Source organism: Myripristis murdjan, chromosome 4 (genome assembly GCF_902150065.1).
Source record: "Myripristis murdjan chromosome 4, fMyrMur1.1, whole genome shotgun sequence".
Lineage (NCBI taxonomy): Eukaryota > Metazoa > Chordata > Actinopteri > Holocentriformes > Holocentridae > Myripristis > Myripristis murdjan.
The window spans coordinates 20,000,245-20,017,557 of NC_043983.1; the positions used below are offsets into that span (position 1 = coordinate 20,000,245).

The 17,313-nt window shown below is 39.3% G+C and overlaps 1 protein-coding gene across 1 annotated transcript in view; it reads right to left on the reverse strand.

Annotated features, from left to right (window-relative positions):
• Nucleotides 1-6,603: 6,603 nt before the first annotated feature.
• Nucleotides 6,604-17,313, reverse strand: part of LOC115358303 (uncharacterized) — a 55,687-nt gene continuing 44,977 nt past the window's right edge. The window contains exons 4-5 of the mRNA XM_030050216.1: nt 15,789-15,994; nt 6,604-10,479 (exon numbers count right to left, since the gene is read on the reverse strand). Of these exons, the coding sequence (XP_029906076.1) occupies nt 10,248-10,479; nt 15,789-15,994 (438 nt within the window). The 3' untranslated portion in view covers nt 6,604-10,247. The remainder of the gene's footprint in view (nt 10,480-15,788; nt 15,995-17,313) is intronic.

The following is a 17,313-nucleotide window of genomic DNA, read 5'->3' on the forward strand; positions in this document are numbered from 1 at the left end:
AAGTACATCCTTATTGTCCCTATTGCCTGTGCATTTAATTTATATACTGGGGCAGTGCTGTAAAACAAACTTCATTATCGACCATTATGGGTCTGTTTAAATAGCGGTCTGCATTGGTCTGAGATATCTTACAAGTTTGCAGTAACATGACTGTACCACAGTTTAAGTGCTTTTACATATGTTTTACACAACCTTAATGTGTCGCATTGGACACAATAAATAATGGAAAAACAGCTCACATCTCTTATTTTCTATACCAACTGATTTCAGGATTATGGCTAGGAAAATAATATTAGAAAGAAATTTTAATTACCCTCCATGGGGAAACTGGCAAAAAATAAAGTTAAATCCTAGTGTGCAATGCCATTTCAACCAGACAGGCGGTGTTTATGATACTTTTGGGGGTAAAATGTATTACTGCAGTGAACTCCCTTTGTTTAGGCCAGAGTGAAAATGTAGCTGTGTTTTAATTTTGCATAGATAACATTCAGACACTTATCTCTTAATCTAGATATTACAATGCAAAACTGAAGAGGATGTATCGTGCGTCTCATCACAAAAGAGGGCGAACATCATTCAAGGCTGTCTTGAATACATTTATCTTAACAGATACTGTTGTTAATAACATCATGTAGAGCTGTCTACCAGTGAAAAAAATGCACTACCTGGGATGAATGCGTAGAATAATAGCCCTTGATCTGTGAATTTCTTTGTCAGCACACTGCTTTATTTTCAGTAATTAACTCAGTTCACTGTACAGGTCTCAGCTCAATGATAGCTGTTCAAACTTTCTATTGTAGGAGAGAATTTGTTCACTGAGAGTCAGACTGCCAGCTACATCAGCGGTCTGACACACAAACAGGGCTCGGAAATGTTTACTGTAGGTAGTAATGCTCTCCAGACGCTGCAGCACTTCCTGTCTCAGAGGCTTGTTACAGCCTGTTGGGGATGTTCAACATAAAGGGCAAATGTTCATTTTGCCATTGTGACAGAGGATGCTCTTGCCTTTGTGTAAGACCATGTTCTCCTAAAAAAAAAAAAAAAGAAAAAAAGAAAAAAAAAGTCTGCAATGTCTTTAAAATTGAGATAATTATGTTTACTGGGCATAAAGTGGCTTTCAGTCTGTGCAGACAACAAACTATGAAGTGGAAAAAGCTGGTCTTTTGATTTTGTCAGTTTTTCAATAATTAATGCTCTCCTCTGGCAATTTTGATCCGATATGTAAATAGTTTCTCATTCCATTATGCGGGGCACTGATGAATATGACAGCATTCCAAAAGATGACAGTCCAGCTCACAGAGTTGTGGGCAAACACTACAATACACTAATGATACTGGCCTTTAATGTTATCCCGTGTGAGACATTAGAGAATTTCAAATTAAAGGTACAGTTGGCTCAAGCGACAAAGTGGCCCTCATCTAAATGGAATACTCACATCAGTCAGGGCGCAGCGATGATGCACTAGAGCTGAGCTTAAAGCTAGTTATGGCTCACATCAAAGGAACATCATCATACCCAACAGCAACCCTTGCCATTTGGATAGCACAGAATCTGATCCCTTAGTTGCATTTTTCAAGCGATCTCTCCTCTAGCCTCCACATTTAAACACCATTAAAAAAGGAAAATATGTTTTCCACGCAAGCCCAGCCTTTGTTATGTTAGACTTGGCCTTGTTATCGTGATCAAAGTAAACAAGCGGCATACAGTATACGGTGGTGAATTCTTCGTTCTACTGCCGAGTTGTCAGACGAAATGGTCAAGAATGAGCGCGCAATTAGTGCTACAAAGAAAATGCCCAGACATCAACAAGGTGCTGCGATGACCTTTAAGACAAAGGATTATAAACACGGGGATCACTGAAAACGCTCTGAGGGTGTTCCTCATTTATTTCATGTTCAAGTGTTATTAATACGTTATGGTCTGAGGAATAATAAATCTCAATGTCCTTGTCTAATCATGACGCTGTGAGGCTGATTCTTCCCTTAGATGCCAATATCACAGAAAATTGGTCAAATCCATGTTCAGGTTTGAGAAAAAGGTTTCCTAATTTATGGTGATAAATAAAAAACATAAACGCCTCTGGTTTTAGTTTTTCTTCATTGATCTTTCAGTAGAGAAACTCATGCTAATGGCAGTAATGTCATTACGCTCCTAATTATCTTGCCATTGATTATTATACAAGGTTTTTTTTTTGCCCAGGCTTTGAGGAATCGTGATGAAACCTGGTTGAACGTTTATAAATGATGTAGTCGGCGATGAAGAAACCACACCAGTCTTGCTTGCTGACCCTATAAATATACTTTATGCTTTAATAACCACTGACAGCGCACGGAAGACATTTCTAGACCTTTTTGCAAATGTACCTGCAGAAAAACAAGCTGGTTTCTGAACAATAGTACATCAAGAGTCCCTTAAATGAGTCTTAACCTGTCTCCCGGCTGCACCTTTGTGACCTGCCTTAGACATGAAAGGTTAATCCATGACAGGGTTAAAATCCTATCTGGCCTTTCTGGTCACATATCGTCCCAATTACTTTAACAATCTCACGGTGAATGGGGAGAGAGAACGAAAGAGATGGGAGAGAAGGAAAATACAATAGATAAAAGTCTGTCTCAAAGTAAAAGATAAGTTCTTATCTTAATCTAATGACTCCACAGCCGTAATTTGTCAGACCTAGCTTGCCTGGGAGGAAAAAAAAAGAGAGTTTCTTGTACACAGTGTTAATAAGGGACATCTCTCAAGTCTTGGTGTCTGGAAGTAGTGCAGAAAGGATCATCCTTGGAACATTGGGTGGCAACAGCAAGATGTGTTTCATTCTGTGGATGTAGTTTGTTATTTCTGCTAACAGTTGCTAATTAGCACCTTATCACCCTCCAATAGCTCCATACTGTAGAGATGCCAAGTGCAGGGTATTTATAACGCAACTTCACCGACTGAGGAGATAAACAGCTCAAGGAGGCCAGTGGCCAGATCAAAAATTTTCGCCGGTCTTACAAGACTATTTAACGACACAATATTATACTGAACTGCATTTGGGTATAGGGGAAAACGTTCCCTTTTTGAATTAGATTTGTATGTAAAATCAATTCAAGTGTGAGCACAGAAGCATTGCTGTGAGTTATGAAACAGAATCACATTCAGTGAATTACACTTACACAACAGTTAGCATAATGTCAATGTGTTTTTATACGGTACATGTATGAGGTCTCCTGGTGAATATCCAAGGCCGTCATACACATAATGCTGCTTGCTTGATGTTTTTATCCAAAGCACCCCTGTCTTAGCACACTGTTGGTAATATGACTATATTCATTTTTAGCATGAATGGCCCCAGCTGGAATCAAACCACTAACTCTGGCTGTGCTGATGCCATGCTCTACCAACTGAGCTACACAGGCCCAGATTGACATAAATGACATAAAACATGCCTCTCTAGCCGCAATTTCTTTGATTAGACAAAGAAAATAGAACGTGAGCATTGTGCGAGAGCAAATCTCAGTAGATTAATTTGAAGTGTTCACTGAATTGTGATTCCTTTTAATTAATGATAGAATTAACTGCTTTGTTAATGCATTCCTAAAGGAAATGAGCTCCTGGCAAATTCGGCAGCGAACAAAAGGAGGACACATCTCTCCTGACATTTATACAACTCCAACTTTGCCAGTGTCAGGATGCAATGGATCATGCTGAATGAAATTGGTCCTCAAAGAACATTTTGTTGGACAGTTGGAAGACGTTTGAAACACTTGTTTGAAAAAACAAGAGGTAGTGCTCAAAACTCTTGCATGGGATCTGAAGGTGAACTGTATTACCACGGTGTTGTTAATGAAGTGTACCAGTTTTTTTTTTTTTTTTTTTTTTTTTTTGCATGTTTGGCATATCTGCATAATGTATAGACTTCACATTTCTCCTAGTCTGGCGTCGACGTTGTTAGCCACAGAATTAGAACATTATAAGGTGGGTGTTTCAACCCAGAATTCAGATTTGAAAACCGATGGATTTTTATTACACCCGCATGATTTGCAAATTTGCAAGTTTGTTACAGTGTAAAAGGTAGGGAAATTGTAGTAATTAGGCCATTCAAACTGCTGACTTTCCAGCTGGTTCGTTTCAGTTGAAAACCCTTGGAAGCCTGTGATTGGTCAGCGCACAAAAAAGCTGCTCATGTCATGAGTACTGTTCACAACTTTACTAGGAAGTTTTGTGAGATGGCATAAGGCACCTCTTCCAGAGCAGCTGTCCTCTGTATGTTTCCCACTGACTGGTGTGAATGCAGCCTAATAATGCTCTTGCTGATCTTGTATGGGCTGCACAAACAAATGGTGTTTTGGCTGTACATAAATTGTGTATGTTTAATACAGTATATGTAATATTAAATAATGCATCTAACCTTAATACATCTGATCGTCCCCACTTCTGTATCTGTGTTTTCAGGGTTTGGCCTCAGGTTGAAAGGCTTTGCGTTCATAACCAAGCCAAGTGCCTCTCCGTGCCAAACCTCTGCTCAACAAAACTCCGCCCTGGTGGCAAACGTCTTCAGCTGCTTTACTTCTGGGGATGTACTTTGACATCTGAATCAGTCTCCACTTAGTGGCTGTCCAGGGGGGAAAGACAAATTAATAAATAAAAAAATAATAATAATAAATCCATGGCAACACTATACACTACATAGACATTTAAATAGATGTGTTTCTGGTTTTAAGAATTCTGAATTTGTGAAAGGTGTTTCAGAGCACTCGCGCTGTTTGTGTAAGAAAACAGCACACATATTTCAAAACACTGTTAAACGCTTTATTTTTTTTTTCTTCAAAAGTGACCAATACCTTCCCTTTTACTACAGAAAAAAACTAAAATTGCACTGAGAAGTCATTGGAATAAACACTGTACATACTTTTACGTCTATTAAAAGACACTTGACAACAAGCAAACCATTACAGCAATATGCTTCATTTCCTTTTACTGCAAATAAACAGAGATCATTACAAATTGTCTTTCAGAGAAGCCCCCTAAGATATACAGGATTTTTCACAAAACTCATCAAAAATCTGTACAGATTCAATACTGCGTCACTGTAACATGGAGCGACAGGAGCATCAGTGCACTGTGCTCACTGTCAATGCCAATAACGAACGTGTTTTGACTGGACTTTGTATATCTGAGCATTTTCCTGTGACAGAGTACTTAGAGATGTTTATGTGTTCAGGCAAGACATCTGGACAGAAAATCATTACGATTTCAGGAATAGTCACACTGGAAGTGGAATTAAATGAGTATTACAAGCTACAACCCTGCAGCAGCTTTGGGCACATAACTTACTCTCTGTCCACTCCCATACTCAACGTAAATCCATCAAAGGCATGAGGAAAATAAGTCTAAGTCTGTGTGTACCTGAAAAGAACAATGTACCATATCTTTACATCCAGTCATCCCTGCCAGTCAGTGAATCCCTTTGGAATGCATCTTAAAGTGTCACTCACATTTTCAGTCTTGTATTGGTGAGAAAAAACATTTTGCAGAGGAGTTGATTCAGAGAGCAGTGGCGTGTTCATCGTTCCTATGCCATTGAGTATAATAAGATAGCACATGGGGAGCACACATTGACTATCTCCTGTGCTTTCTTAAAAGGGCAGGTACGCCCTGATGCCCAAAATTAAAATGACATTTAACAACAATCCTTCAGATGACTTGATACGTTCATATCGCCCACACTGAGATTTAGCCTCAGGTGCTTAAGTGAGGAAAACCCTTAAGCCTTCTCCCCAGCTGTTGGGCCAAGATTTCAGGGTTTCACAAAATCAAAGGTGGTTCACATTCACCTATCAGGCGCGGAGGTGCACGCAGGATATCACGTGATTAGGCAAATGTCACCTTGTGTGGAAAGTGCTACCCCCACCAACCCGCCAAAAAAACAAACAACAGCTGCATATTCTATTCGAGAATAGGGCAATGGGGCACCCGTACGAGCATAATATCACAGAGAAGGCGATTCCTTGCGCAGGCCTGTCGAGCATGATGTACGTAGTGGACCGGTATCTTCCCCACCAGAGCTCAGATTGTTTTGATATTTTTATTAACATGTCCTCAATCATAAATCACCCCAGCAACTGAGGCAGATCCCTCCTTTCTGTGCAGTATCAGATTACAGGTAGAAGACAAAGTTATCGGACACCTTGCCACGTGTCTTGTGTTTAAGCTACAGCACTTGTCCCCGTCTCCAGGCGTTAAAAAAAAAAAAAAGAAACACAAATTCAGTTTACATTCGTAACATAACAAAGGAGCGGAATACAATATACATACTATTATGTAAATGTTTCTCTCCCATATAGTCTCTGTGGTTCAAAAGTGACATTCTAACCCTCATCTGCCTTTTTTTTTTCAAAGCAGGAGACAAAACCAGTTGGACAGGCAGTAAGCACTTCTTGCAATGTCAGGATTTGATGTCATAACGCTTTAAATAACCTCCGAGGACATCATTTTCTGTTATTGTCCATCTTGTGATGTTATCTTCTCAAAGGGGACATATTAATACATTGTTTAAGCACAATACTGTGTCTATTTACATCACAATAACACTATATTCATATTTGATTTCTTTTTCTTGTCTTTTTTTCTTTTCTTTCTTTCTTTCTTTTTTTTTTTTTTTACTTTCAAGCAATTCAGTTTCCAAACTCAGGCAGAGCAGCTGAGCCGTTCTGCAGCCGCACACATTTTCATGTCACACTAACTTGCCAGTGTGCGCAAAACTGTCACACTCTCTTAAAGGCTGTGGATGCTATGTGTAATTCCTTTAACACAAGGCCATGCAGATATCCTTATCATTGTTGTAATGGCCTGCGCATGCCACCCTGCATCCTGGGAGCATACACAAGGCAGCTGGTAATTCATTTAATTTATTCAGCTCAAACAGTAGGGTATCAGACAGTACAGCTACTTTTGTGCCCATGTCTACGGCTAGAGTACGTCGCGGGGCACACAGCAGCCTTCGTCCTTCAGAAGTGATCTCATGGTCATGTGTGATTCTATCACCGGTCAGGAAAAAAAATCATTCATGACTTCCTATCTGTAGCGAGTGACTCTGCTTTCATGTAGATAAGAACAAATATCTGGCCACATGGAGAAAAGGAAACTCTTGATTAGTACCCTAGAGGTTTACAAGTCACTACAAGATTTCAGCTCCTGATCTTTTACATACTGTGGAATATGCTATAGTATTGACATATGGCACTCAATCCACATCGTCAGAGATTGCCATGTTTAATCGGCTAATATTTTTTCCTACTTTTAAATATGACCTCGATTGGGAGGCATTGTTTTTGCTCCCACCAGAGCAGAGGCTGCCTTTCTTGATTTAATATGTAAACACCATCTGTATTTTGTTTAATCCTCCTCAACAGGTAGCCAACTCTAAAGCAGATCCCATGTCACTCACAACCTAGGACATTTGGCACTCTGGCTCACTGATTCAAATCTGTGTTGGTGCTTCAAAGCAAATATCTTGTTCACGTGTGGTTTGAGCGCTGCGGGTGTGTTCACCTGGATCACAGTCAGCAGAGAGAATGAGCTTTATCTCTCCTGATGGATCTGGCCATTCATAATGGGGTGGACTCATCTAATGAGCTCTGATTAAACACAGATCTTGGCTCTAATTCAAGCTTTCATGAGTTCATAGCATGAATAACTTTGCATTTTTTTCAGTATTGTGATCATTTTCAAAACAAAATACACACCATCTTAATTTGGAGATGATATGTTTTTTTTTTTTTTTTTTTTAATATCCATCAATATGGTTCAATTTATAAATTCATATTGGAGATACAATATCTGTAATTATTGCTTTCACTGACAATTTCTAAAGCCAGTGCACTTGACTGTAACTTAAAATCAGTGTCATATCGTGGTGACGTGCTTGTCACTAATCCCACAATAAATTTATGTAATATATGGTAATTTAAATGAAACTGTCATCCATAGATTTTATTTTAGTGGCTGAAAGGACATCTTCTCTTGCTTTTCATATCTTCAGAAAGAATGAAAAATAACCGAGTGGGCTGGTTGCATAGATACACATAATCTTTGGTTTTTTTCTAAGCTTGACTGCAGACCACATGTCTTTAAAAAGGCCTTTATTTAGCCTGATCTGAATTTAACCAAATAAACCTTGAACCAAACCTCCGTAGAGGTAGGTCTGACTCAGATTAATACTGTTGCTTACTGTAACAGAATGGGCTATGGCAATGATAACAGTTTTTCTGATTTGGTCTAATTGTCTAATTTAATTTGATAATTTCGTCCACTTGGCCAGCACCTATTGCGCTCCTGCCTGGCCTTGGAGCATGCAAGATTTCTTCCTTTTTCCACTATTATGGCTGGGTTATTAGTGAGTTTTTTCTCGCCCATTGTGAGGGTTCAAGTCACAAGGTGCTCTCTAAAAAAACTATAAAAAAATTGAAAAAAAGATAATTACTTTACGAACATGATCAGAAGCCAGAGTTTATATATTTGTAAGTACAAAGATTAGATGTTTAGTGTGACTGAGGAAGAGGAGGATCAAGAAAACTGCTTATGTGACATACAGTCATACCTTACACTATCTGCTAGCGACGATGTCTTATTTAGCATCGTCTTGTCAGACCCACTGGTGAACACTGACTGAAAACATACCTCCCTCTCCAAATTAAAAAAGAAGACTTCTTGGAGAATTGTGTTGTTGCTGTCGCACAGAAAGTATGAGACAGGAGAAGGCAGGCTGTTCATTTGATTCCAGAGAGGCGTTTGTCTTGCAGGATAGCCTTGTAACCTTTTGGTCTGCCATTTGCACTGATGCCCCGTTGATGGGTATAGATGCAAGCGTACCCACAGGAGGGGTGCCCTCCCCATGTGCCCACCTGCCTCTCTTACCACAGTCTGCTGTACCATGTGGAGCCCCAGATGTAGCCCGCAGAATAATCCACACTCATACACTCATGAAAGTGTCCATCTGGCCCCGCACGCAAGTATTAAGCCCTGGAACCATACAGGCATGGGGACAATGGGCAGCCTCTCTGCAGTCCTGTTGTTGTGGCATTTACCAGATTCAGCAGTGTGAGACACCGCGGACGGCTGTACCTCTCCTCCACTGTCCCCTCCTCTCAGCCTGTGGAAAGGCCCGTGCTAAGGTGGCGCACAGCTGAGAATCACTTGGCTGTGACCGAGAGGTGAAACAGAGAGGGACTGAGCAGGATAAGCTGATTCCTAGCAAAGCAGAGCGGAGTGAGCAGGATCTTTTTACATTAGCTGCGCCTCGGGCACATGCAGATAACAATGAGGCTCTTGCTGGGTAGGAGAGGCACCAACATTACAGCCCTGTATCACAGCTGACAGTGTTTTTGCAGTCAAAATAAAAGACTATTATTATTGCACGGTTTTCCGGCGCACATCTGAATAATATCTCATTTATTTTACTTTACCTGCACGCAGTTAGATCAGCTTAGGCTCACTCGGTGTGATAAACAGATGGTGGCCTGTCTTTTTATTTGTTTTCACTTCCAACTATTTTGACAAGCTAACTGTTCATTGGAAAAGTGGTTTAATATAACATCATTCAACAGTCTGACATAATACTGATATAACACTTACGACACTTTCTTCTATTTGTACAATCATTTTTGACAAAAAATAACTATGATTATTATATCTAATATTTTTAATAGTTGTGCCTCACTTTGAAGCTTCAGAGCTATTTCTGAAGCAGCAGTGGGACAGACATTGCTCTCGCCCCCGTCGTCGTCACCACTTCACAGGCTATTCAATTAGCAGGAGAAGCATGGGAGATGGAGCCATAATGGAGCTGATGAGATGCACAAGGACAGGTGACACTAATCAGAGCGGCGCCCCATTGTCTCTGTGTGGGCATCATTAAGGAAAGAGCACAATTTCTGTTTTGTTTTGTTTTTTTTTCCTTTCTTTTTTTTTCTCCTTCTCGGCCTAAACACAGTCATGCAAACTGTGTGTATCCGCTCCCTCATCATCAGCTTGCATTATGTGAGAGTACATCCACTGAATAAAGCAAGAGTGCAAAAACTGGGCATAGTGGAAAACAAGAATATATGACACCTTGACAAAAAAAGGTTTTAAAGTGTAAGACTTCAAAAAATATCACATCAGCTTCTTCAGTGAATCCACTGATAAACTGATACATCTTGAATGGCTGTTAAACACATCTTAAACCCGGAGGATTTACTTTTCGCGCTGTATTCCATACACTCCTTTCAGAGGTTTGGAAAAAAGCTTAGACATCCACTCTTGACCACATCCACTTTCCTTTCCTCCACTTGACTGGGTGAGGCCACTGATGAAGCGTGACCTGCCACCGCTGAAGCAGCTTCAGACTGGTCCCAGTGGCCCAGGCTCATCCTGTCCTCTTCAAAGCCCCTGGCCTGCACTGTGAAGGAGCTCTGCTCAGCTTGTCGGTAACGAGTGCTGAGGTAGTGTGAGAGACACCTGAGAAAACACCAGGAAAGCAAGAACAGAGAGGGAAAGAAATACAGAGACTAAATGCTTCATCTCAGATATTTCTCTCAAGCAAGACCAATTATAGCGGAACACTGTGGCTCAACCCAAATAACTTTATTGGTATAATTCCATAAGCTCATTATTGAGTCATCCTCTTCCAATTAAATGAGTGTTTAGTGTATGTGGGAAACCGCTCTGGGATCCGGGGTACTGTTAGGTGTTCTTGGCCTTCAGATAAGATGTGACCATGTGCCCGTTTTCAGGACGGATCCAGCTAGGCCTCAGAATAATATCTAAGTGAGAAGTGTTTTGCAGTATTTACAAAATGTTCACAGTCTTAAAATGCAGATAAAATTCTTTCAATCTATCTAAGTGTTTGACCAGCTGACAACAATGTCGCAAAATTGAATGAATGAATTCATGGTTTCGTTACAGGCCAAAAGTTTACAATTATTTCTTATAACTTTCATCTAGTCATACTGTATATCTGGATAAAAAAACAATATAAATTAAAAAAATATCGAGCCAGTCTGCATTAGGGATGATAATGACTAATCAGTAAATTAGTCATTATCATCAAGAATTCAATATATTAATATTAATGACAACTGATAATTGATAGTCAATGTATTAAATAAATTAAAGCTATTTCCTGTACTTTTCATCTCATTTTCATCGATTTTTTTGGGGTCATCTCTATTGTTGCATTGATTCATACAGGCTAAGTTACAGCAGACAAGTATAATTTTGCATGCTCTTTTATTACTAAATATTTAAGTAAATTGTTTTTGTTTCCACATGTTTACTATATCAAATTTAAATAAAACACATTTTGTCTTTACATTCATAAGCAAAAATAGATATATCTATATATATTTTTTTATAACTGTTTAATTTTAATTCCTTATTATTATCATTATTTTTTTAAATTGGTGGTTAATGATACTGACTACTCCATTTGTGAAATTTTAAAATGAAATAGAAATATTTGTTGGATTTTAAAGTTTTGTATATCCATTAAGCTATAATATTAAATTAAACTGAAGGATTGGTTTGAGGAATCATATGTTTTTGTCTTGGAGAGCACATAGAGATCCTCTGATACTCCATGTTGGTGCATTCATTTATGGAAATGCAATGTTAGCTGTCCCCAGGTTTAAGTGACTGATTTAAGAACTCATCAAGACAATTTAACACAGATGTGGTTGGACAGCCAAATGTCGTCTTCATATCATTCTCTACAATCAAAAGGCACTTAATATCAAGACATACAGCATTCAGAGCTGCCTGGCAACCTGAGGGAGGAGCTGGGGAATCAAGACAGATGGTATTTTTTTTTTTTTCCACCTGTCATGCAAATACTTTAACTGATTGTATGCAGCTGGGCTATCAACGCCATTTATGATAAAATTGAATTCAATAGTTAATTGTGCATTTGACACTTCAACATTGTTAGATATTGTTTGTTGCAAGGTGTATAATACTGGACAGAAACCAAAAATCACTAGCCCAGCAGATTGATTGAATGCATAACCTTGGTCTGTGTAGTAATTGGCTGCTGAGGCAAATCAATGTTTCAGATCACAATTGAAGCATTTTCCTTGTTTACTACATCTATCATTTGTTCTTATCAAGTGTGATCAGAGCAATTTTCCTTCCCTTAATATAGGTTTGATGGGACAAAGAAAAGCTCAATTCTCTGAGAATTGGAAAACACATTTCTTGTGCTTCATGGTAACTAAACTGTCAACAGATAAGAGAGTCCATAGTATCAACTCCTGGGTAATTCATCTTACAATTGTCCCCTTGTATTTTCCTTTGTAACAGCTGGGAAATATGGTTTGAGGCCTTTGCTCAAATGTCAAGGCAAATGCTTCCCAAAAAAATGCTCACACAAGGAAAGATTTTAAGTAGCATGCAGAAACTAGAGTGTGCTCTTGGCACTCACTGCAAAGCCAATCCTGTGCTCTCCCCGTCCCAAATCTCTTTTAAGTAATTTGTATAGTGCTATGGAGCAGCTAAGATATGTTACTTCATAAAAGGACATTTATACCCTTGTGTACACTTATATCTGGCAAAAGGGCGATGAGCTACTCATCCTCAGGCAGCTCTGCAAACTGCTGTAGACAGTAGCGTGAGGTGAGAGAGCAGCGTAGGCCACTTTGTATCATGTCAGTGCTAGCAGTTAGACGCGATCTCCACAGTGTCCCTTGTCACCAATCACATCCTTTTAAACCACCCAGGGAGCTCGACACCCCCCTACACACACACACACACACACACACTCTCGCACACACTCCCTTATCTGTCAATGCTGCTTAAATAATGTAATTAATGACTTAATTAACATTTCCATAATCTATTTTAATAAATCTAACACGGCATAATGAGAGTTTCTAACCTCCAGGCAATGGCATATAAAAATTCACAGTGCAGAGCTGCATGGTCAGGGCACTGTCTCAGTGCTGCAACTCTTGCCATGACAGCAGAGGAAGGAGAGGGCGCATATTGTGTGACAGCATTCTGAAAGGGAGTTCAAGCCTAACAAATGTCATGTGACTTTATGAATGTGCCCAATAACAGAGCTGCAGCAGTAGGAGGAGGGCGCTGCGGAGAGGAAGATTATTTTGGAAGCTCCTGATCAAAATGCCCTTTTCCCCAACATTGAACTAAAGCCAGTGCACCATCGGCTGGAATGGAAAACGAGAGCGGGTGTAATTTAGAGAAGTTTGTCAGTAGGCTCTGACGAAGAACAAATCATACAGTGTTGAGCCCTGATCTAAGACTCTCCAGCATGGCTCCTTTTACATTAGATTTGGGCATTTGAGCTGCTTCTCTTATTCAGAGCAACTTACAAATTGCCAATTCTTTTTCCTCCTTCCGCTGTCATTCTGTTCTGCAGTTGGCTGCTGATTATTTAGATCAATGTTGGCTCATTCTCTGTGAAGTCGTATGACATGCATGTGATTATCAGCTATATAAATAAATGTACTTGAGAATCTAATGACACAATGTCTATTTAACAAGACGGTGGATCACTTTTCTTTTTAACTGAATAGGAAGACAAGGCACAGGATGAACAATGCTAGTTATGAGACAAAAGAGAATATGTTTGAGTCATACCATATATAAGACCAGCACTGCCTTGTGTAACAAGCAGATTAAATTCTCTTTATGGTTGGAAGATACTTTTAAAACGACATAAAAACATCAAATTTATCCAGAGCTTTAAAAGGGACTCTTGTATTGACCACTTTTCATGAACTAAACATGACTAATTCAAAGCAAACTAAACTCGTCTCAGAAGTGTTCAAGCCATGGCAACTGACAATAGCGTGAAGAAAAAAGTGATGACAGAGACAAAGACTGTCTTACTGCTTACAACACTGGACATCTGCCTTGCCCAATCACTGGCAGGGTAACAACATGCTTTAGCTACCCTGGCATTAGACTGGCGTTTCCACTTGTTCCCATTTCTTTAAGAGTCAGCGTAAAATAACAAATAAGCACACAATGTGACGCAAACACAATAACAGTAAAAAGGTCACTCTGTTTGCTTTTTTGTAAATCTCTGTCTCAAAGCACTATTGTGAAGATTACAGTGCCATGCATTCTGGAAAGCCAGTGAGAGACAACGGGTTGCTCCTTATGAGGGCTTGCACCCCTAGGGGCCAAGACTGACTGAGATGCACCCTGACATTGGGCAGCATGAGGCTGGCACATTCCAGGCAGTACAAGCACCATGGGGCATGGGTCAGTGAGGCCCACCAATCCCAATAACGGTACCCACCAACCTACTTATTGTACTAGGCGGCGGTAATATAAACATGAGATACAGCAAAACTGCTTAGTCGAGTTCGGTAACTCCAGTGTAACTAGTTAGATTTATGTCATTTTAATTAGTGTTTCATATAACCTTCTTAACATGAAGGATGGCTCCATTGTATCTATCAAAACTGGGGCTTTGAGGCTTCAAATGAACAGAGATACTGGAGAAAAAAAGGACACACCAACCGAAACTTGACTATTTCAACAGTATGCTACCTTTTCTAAAACTATATTATCACAGAAACATATTTGAACCTCTTTCAGCTCAAACAATGAGCAAATACCTGAAGCAAAGTATTGCCATAATGTACTTTTTCTCTAAAACTGTTGAATGCGTTGTAAACAAACCAATTTCCTGTCATAAAATTAAAGCTCATTACTAGCGTGCATAAGGGCTTAAACAACATAATGATGCAGAAGCACATTACCAGTGCAACCATATTATTAATTACCAGTTCACTAGCCACATTCCTTGCAAAAGCAGTTAATGGGAAAAGTTACGAGTCTTGTTGAGTTGATTACAAACAGCCCTCTCATTTCAGTTAAAACGAGTAAGAAAAGATAGATGTAGGGCACCTACTCTCGATTCTGCTGCTGGCACTGGCAGCAGTTTGGGATAATTGGAGGATTGCATCACTTTTGCCACTAACATCATGCTTTCCAATGAATTTGTTTGAATTACTTGGAAGGCAGCTTGTTTTAATAGCAGCATACAGTTGATTACAGTCAGTAAGGTGACTTTCAAAATGTAATCCATCACAGTGATTCTGTTCTTAAAATTATAATCAGTAATATAATCCACAATCCACTGGATTGCTCAAACTGAGTGGCATCATCTGATGTTATGAATGAATTTTCACTTTTTAAAAATGCTATTACCATTTTAAGTTTAAAATGTTATTTTCCATAATTTCACAAGCAAAAAATGCTTCAAAACAGAATTCTAAGTAATCCAATTTTACTAAAACATATCTGCAATCCAAGGGAGTTAGTGTGTTTTAGGTAATTGCAACGGATTACAATAACCTATTTTTTATAATCTTATTACTGTATTCACTCTGCATACCATATGTCACTCCCCGACCATAGAATTGATAATGTTTATGCCAGGAATCTAATGCATTATTTACAAGTTAGATGTTAATAAAAACAGGCTGTTCATTTACTAATGGTTTACTGTACCGTAGGCATTATTCCAATTAGAGATATCGAAATGGGAAAGAACACTGAGAGCGAACAAGAGAGGGGGCGGGGGCAATAACACGTTTTCAGAGATGATTATTTGCATGAGTTGAATACTCACATTTATAGTTTTAGATCTCATGCAAATACATCCAAGTACTATTTGTATTTTGCACACATGGGTGAAAACACATATAAGACATGAATGGAACCAGTAAAAAGTCTCTTCAAGTGCCCAAACAGGACAAATACACGGGTTCATGAATGTTATGGGGAGAAATACTCACTTAATCAGAAGAATCTCTGTGAGAAGGCCGAAACCAGCAGCTGCCACTTTAAAGGTGCTGGGAGGAGGAGGGTTGTTGAAGGCGGTCATCATGCAGTGAACAACATAAGGCACCAATCCCAGTAAAACAGCCACAGTGATCAGAACAAGCCATGTCTGCCACTGGTAGCTCACCGACCGCCATGGAGAGTTCTTCTGGAGCTGGTACTGGGTGAGAGAAACAAAACAAGCAACCCTCATATGACTTCTCCTCAAAGCCTGAATAGACATGATCACACTGCTAACATGTCTAACCTCAAGCAGCTCAATTCAGACATTACACAGACAAGATGGGTATAACAGTGCCATGAGATCTGGAACTGTCATTATACACTATTACTGGGGAGGAAAAGTAGAGCAGGACATGATTTCTATACATGGATATCCAAGTAATTGTAGTCTCATACTTCGTTGGGGAGTAAACAATGCCCCTATTGTTAGAACAAACAGAGTAATGCAGCCTCACACCTGTCCTGTATGCACTCCCATTTTTACCTCAAGCACGGCATTTCGCAAACTTTCACAAACATTTCACACCTCACCAGAGCGTATATAGACAGAAGACACTCACATATACAACACCCACACCACACGCACTGATCGAAGTAGGCAGACATGCATTTATTCGAATGGAAGAACAAGCCTACATAAAAACGACTGCCTAAAAACCCGGCCAAATATCGTCTAGTTCTGAAGACAAACCAAGGCATTTGAACAGCGTTTGATTAGCGTCTGGAATTCATCTGCAAATGCACACTTGCCTTGTCCTCTTTCATGGCTGCTATTCATTAATTAGATTCTTTGTGCAACTGAGCTATCCGCAATGTTTAAGGTTACATCAGGCCCCAGTAAGTGGCTGCCTGATAACAAAATGCATCCATCTTCATTACTCAGCCCTTTCTGTCTCGGCTTGCTCCTCCACAAGTAAGCTATGTCAGTAGGTTGTGGGCAAGTGATACAATTCATTGCATTCAGATCTTGAACTTTTGCCTCCTTTTATTTTAGTCGCTCTGATTAATTTAGAGGGAAACCTTTGGCTATTTGGTTGTAATTATTTTTTGTGCTGATTTTTTTTTTCCTTCTTGAGGTGGAACAGTGGTGAAGCCAAATGAAAATTAGTTTTTGAATGACAAACAAATTTAATGAAAGCACAGTACGGTGTCTAACCTGATCTAACCTGATCAAACATTACAGGCAGTTAAATATAAATACCAGTCTTGACTACTTATTAGGGGAGGCATGCAATGAATCATCATACTGGTACCACGCAAGTCAACTGGTTCCTTTTAAAAAAAGAGTCTGGCCTATTAAATGATATTGTGGGATGCATGCCAATCTTTACCATTAACCTAAACTAGTCATAGCTAAATAAATCTATTCAATTTATAATCTAGAAATTCAATCCCATCAAATAAAACCAATGTATTATATTCTAAATATATGCAATTGCATTTGCTTTGGTACTGCAAAACATCAATTTTCTTCTA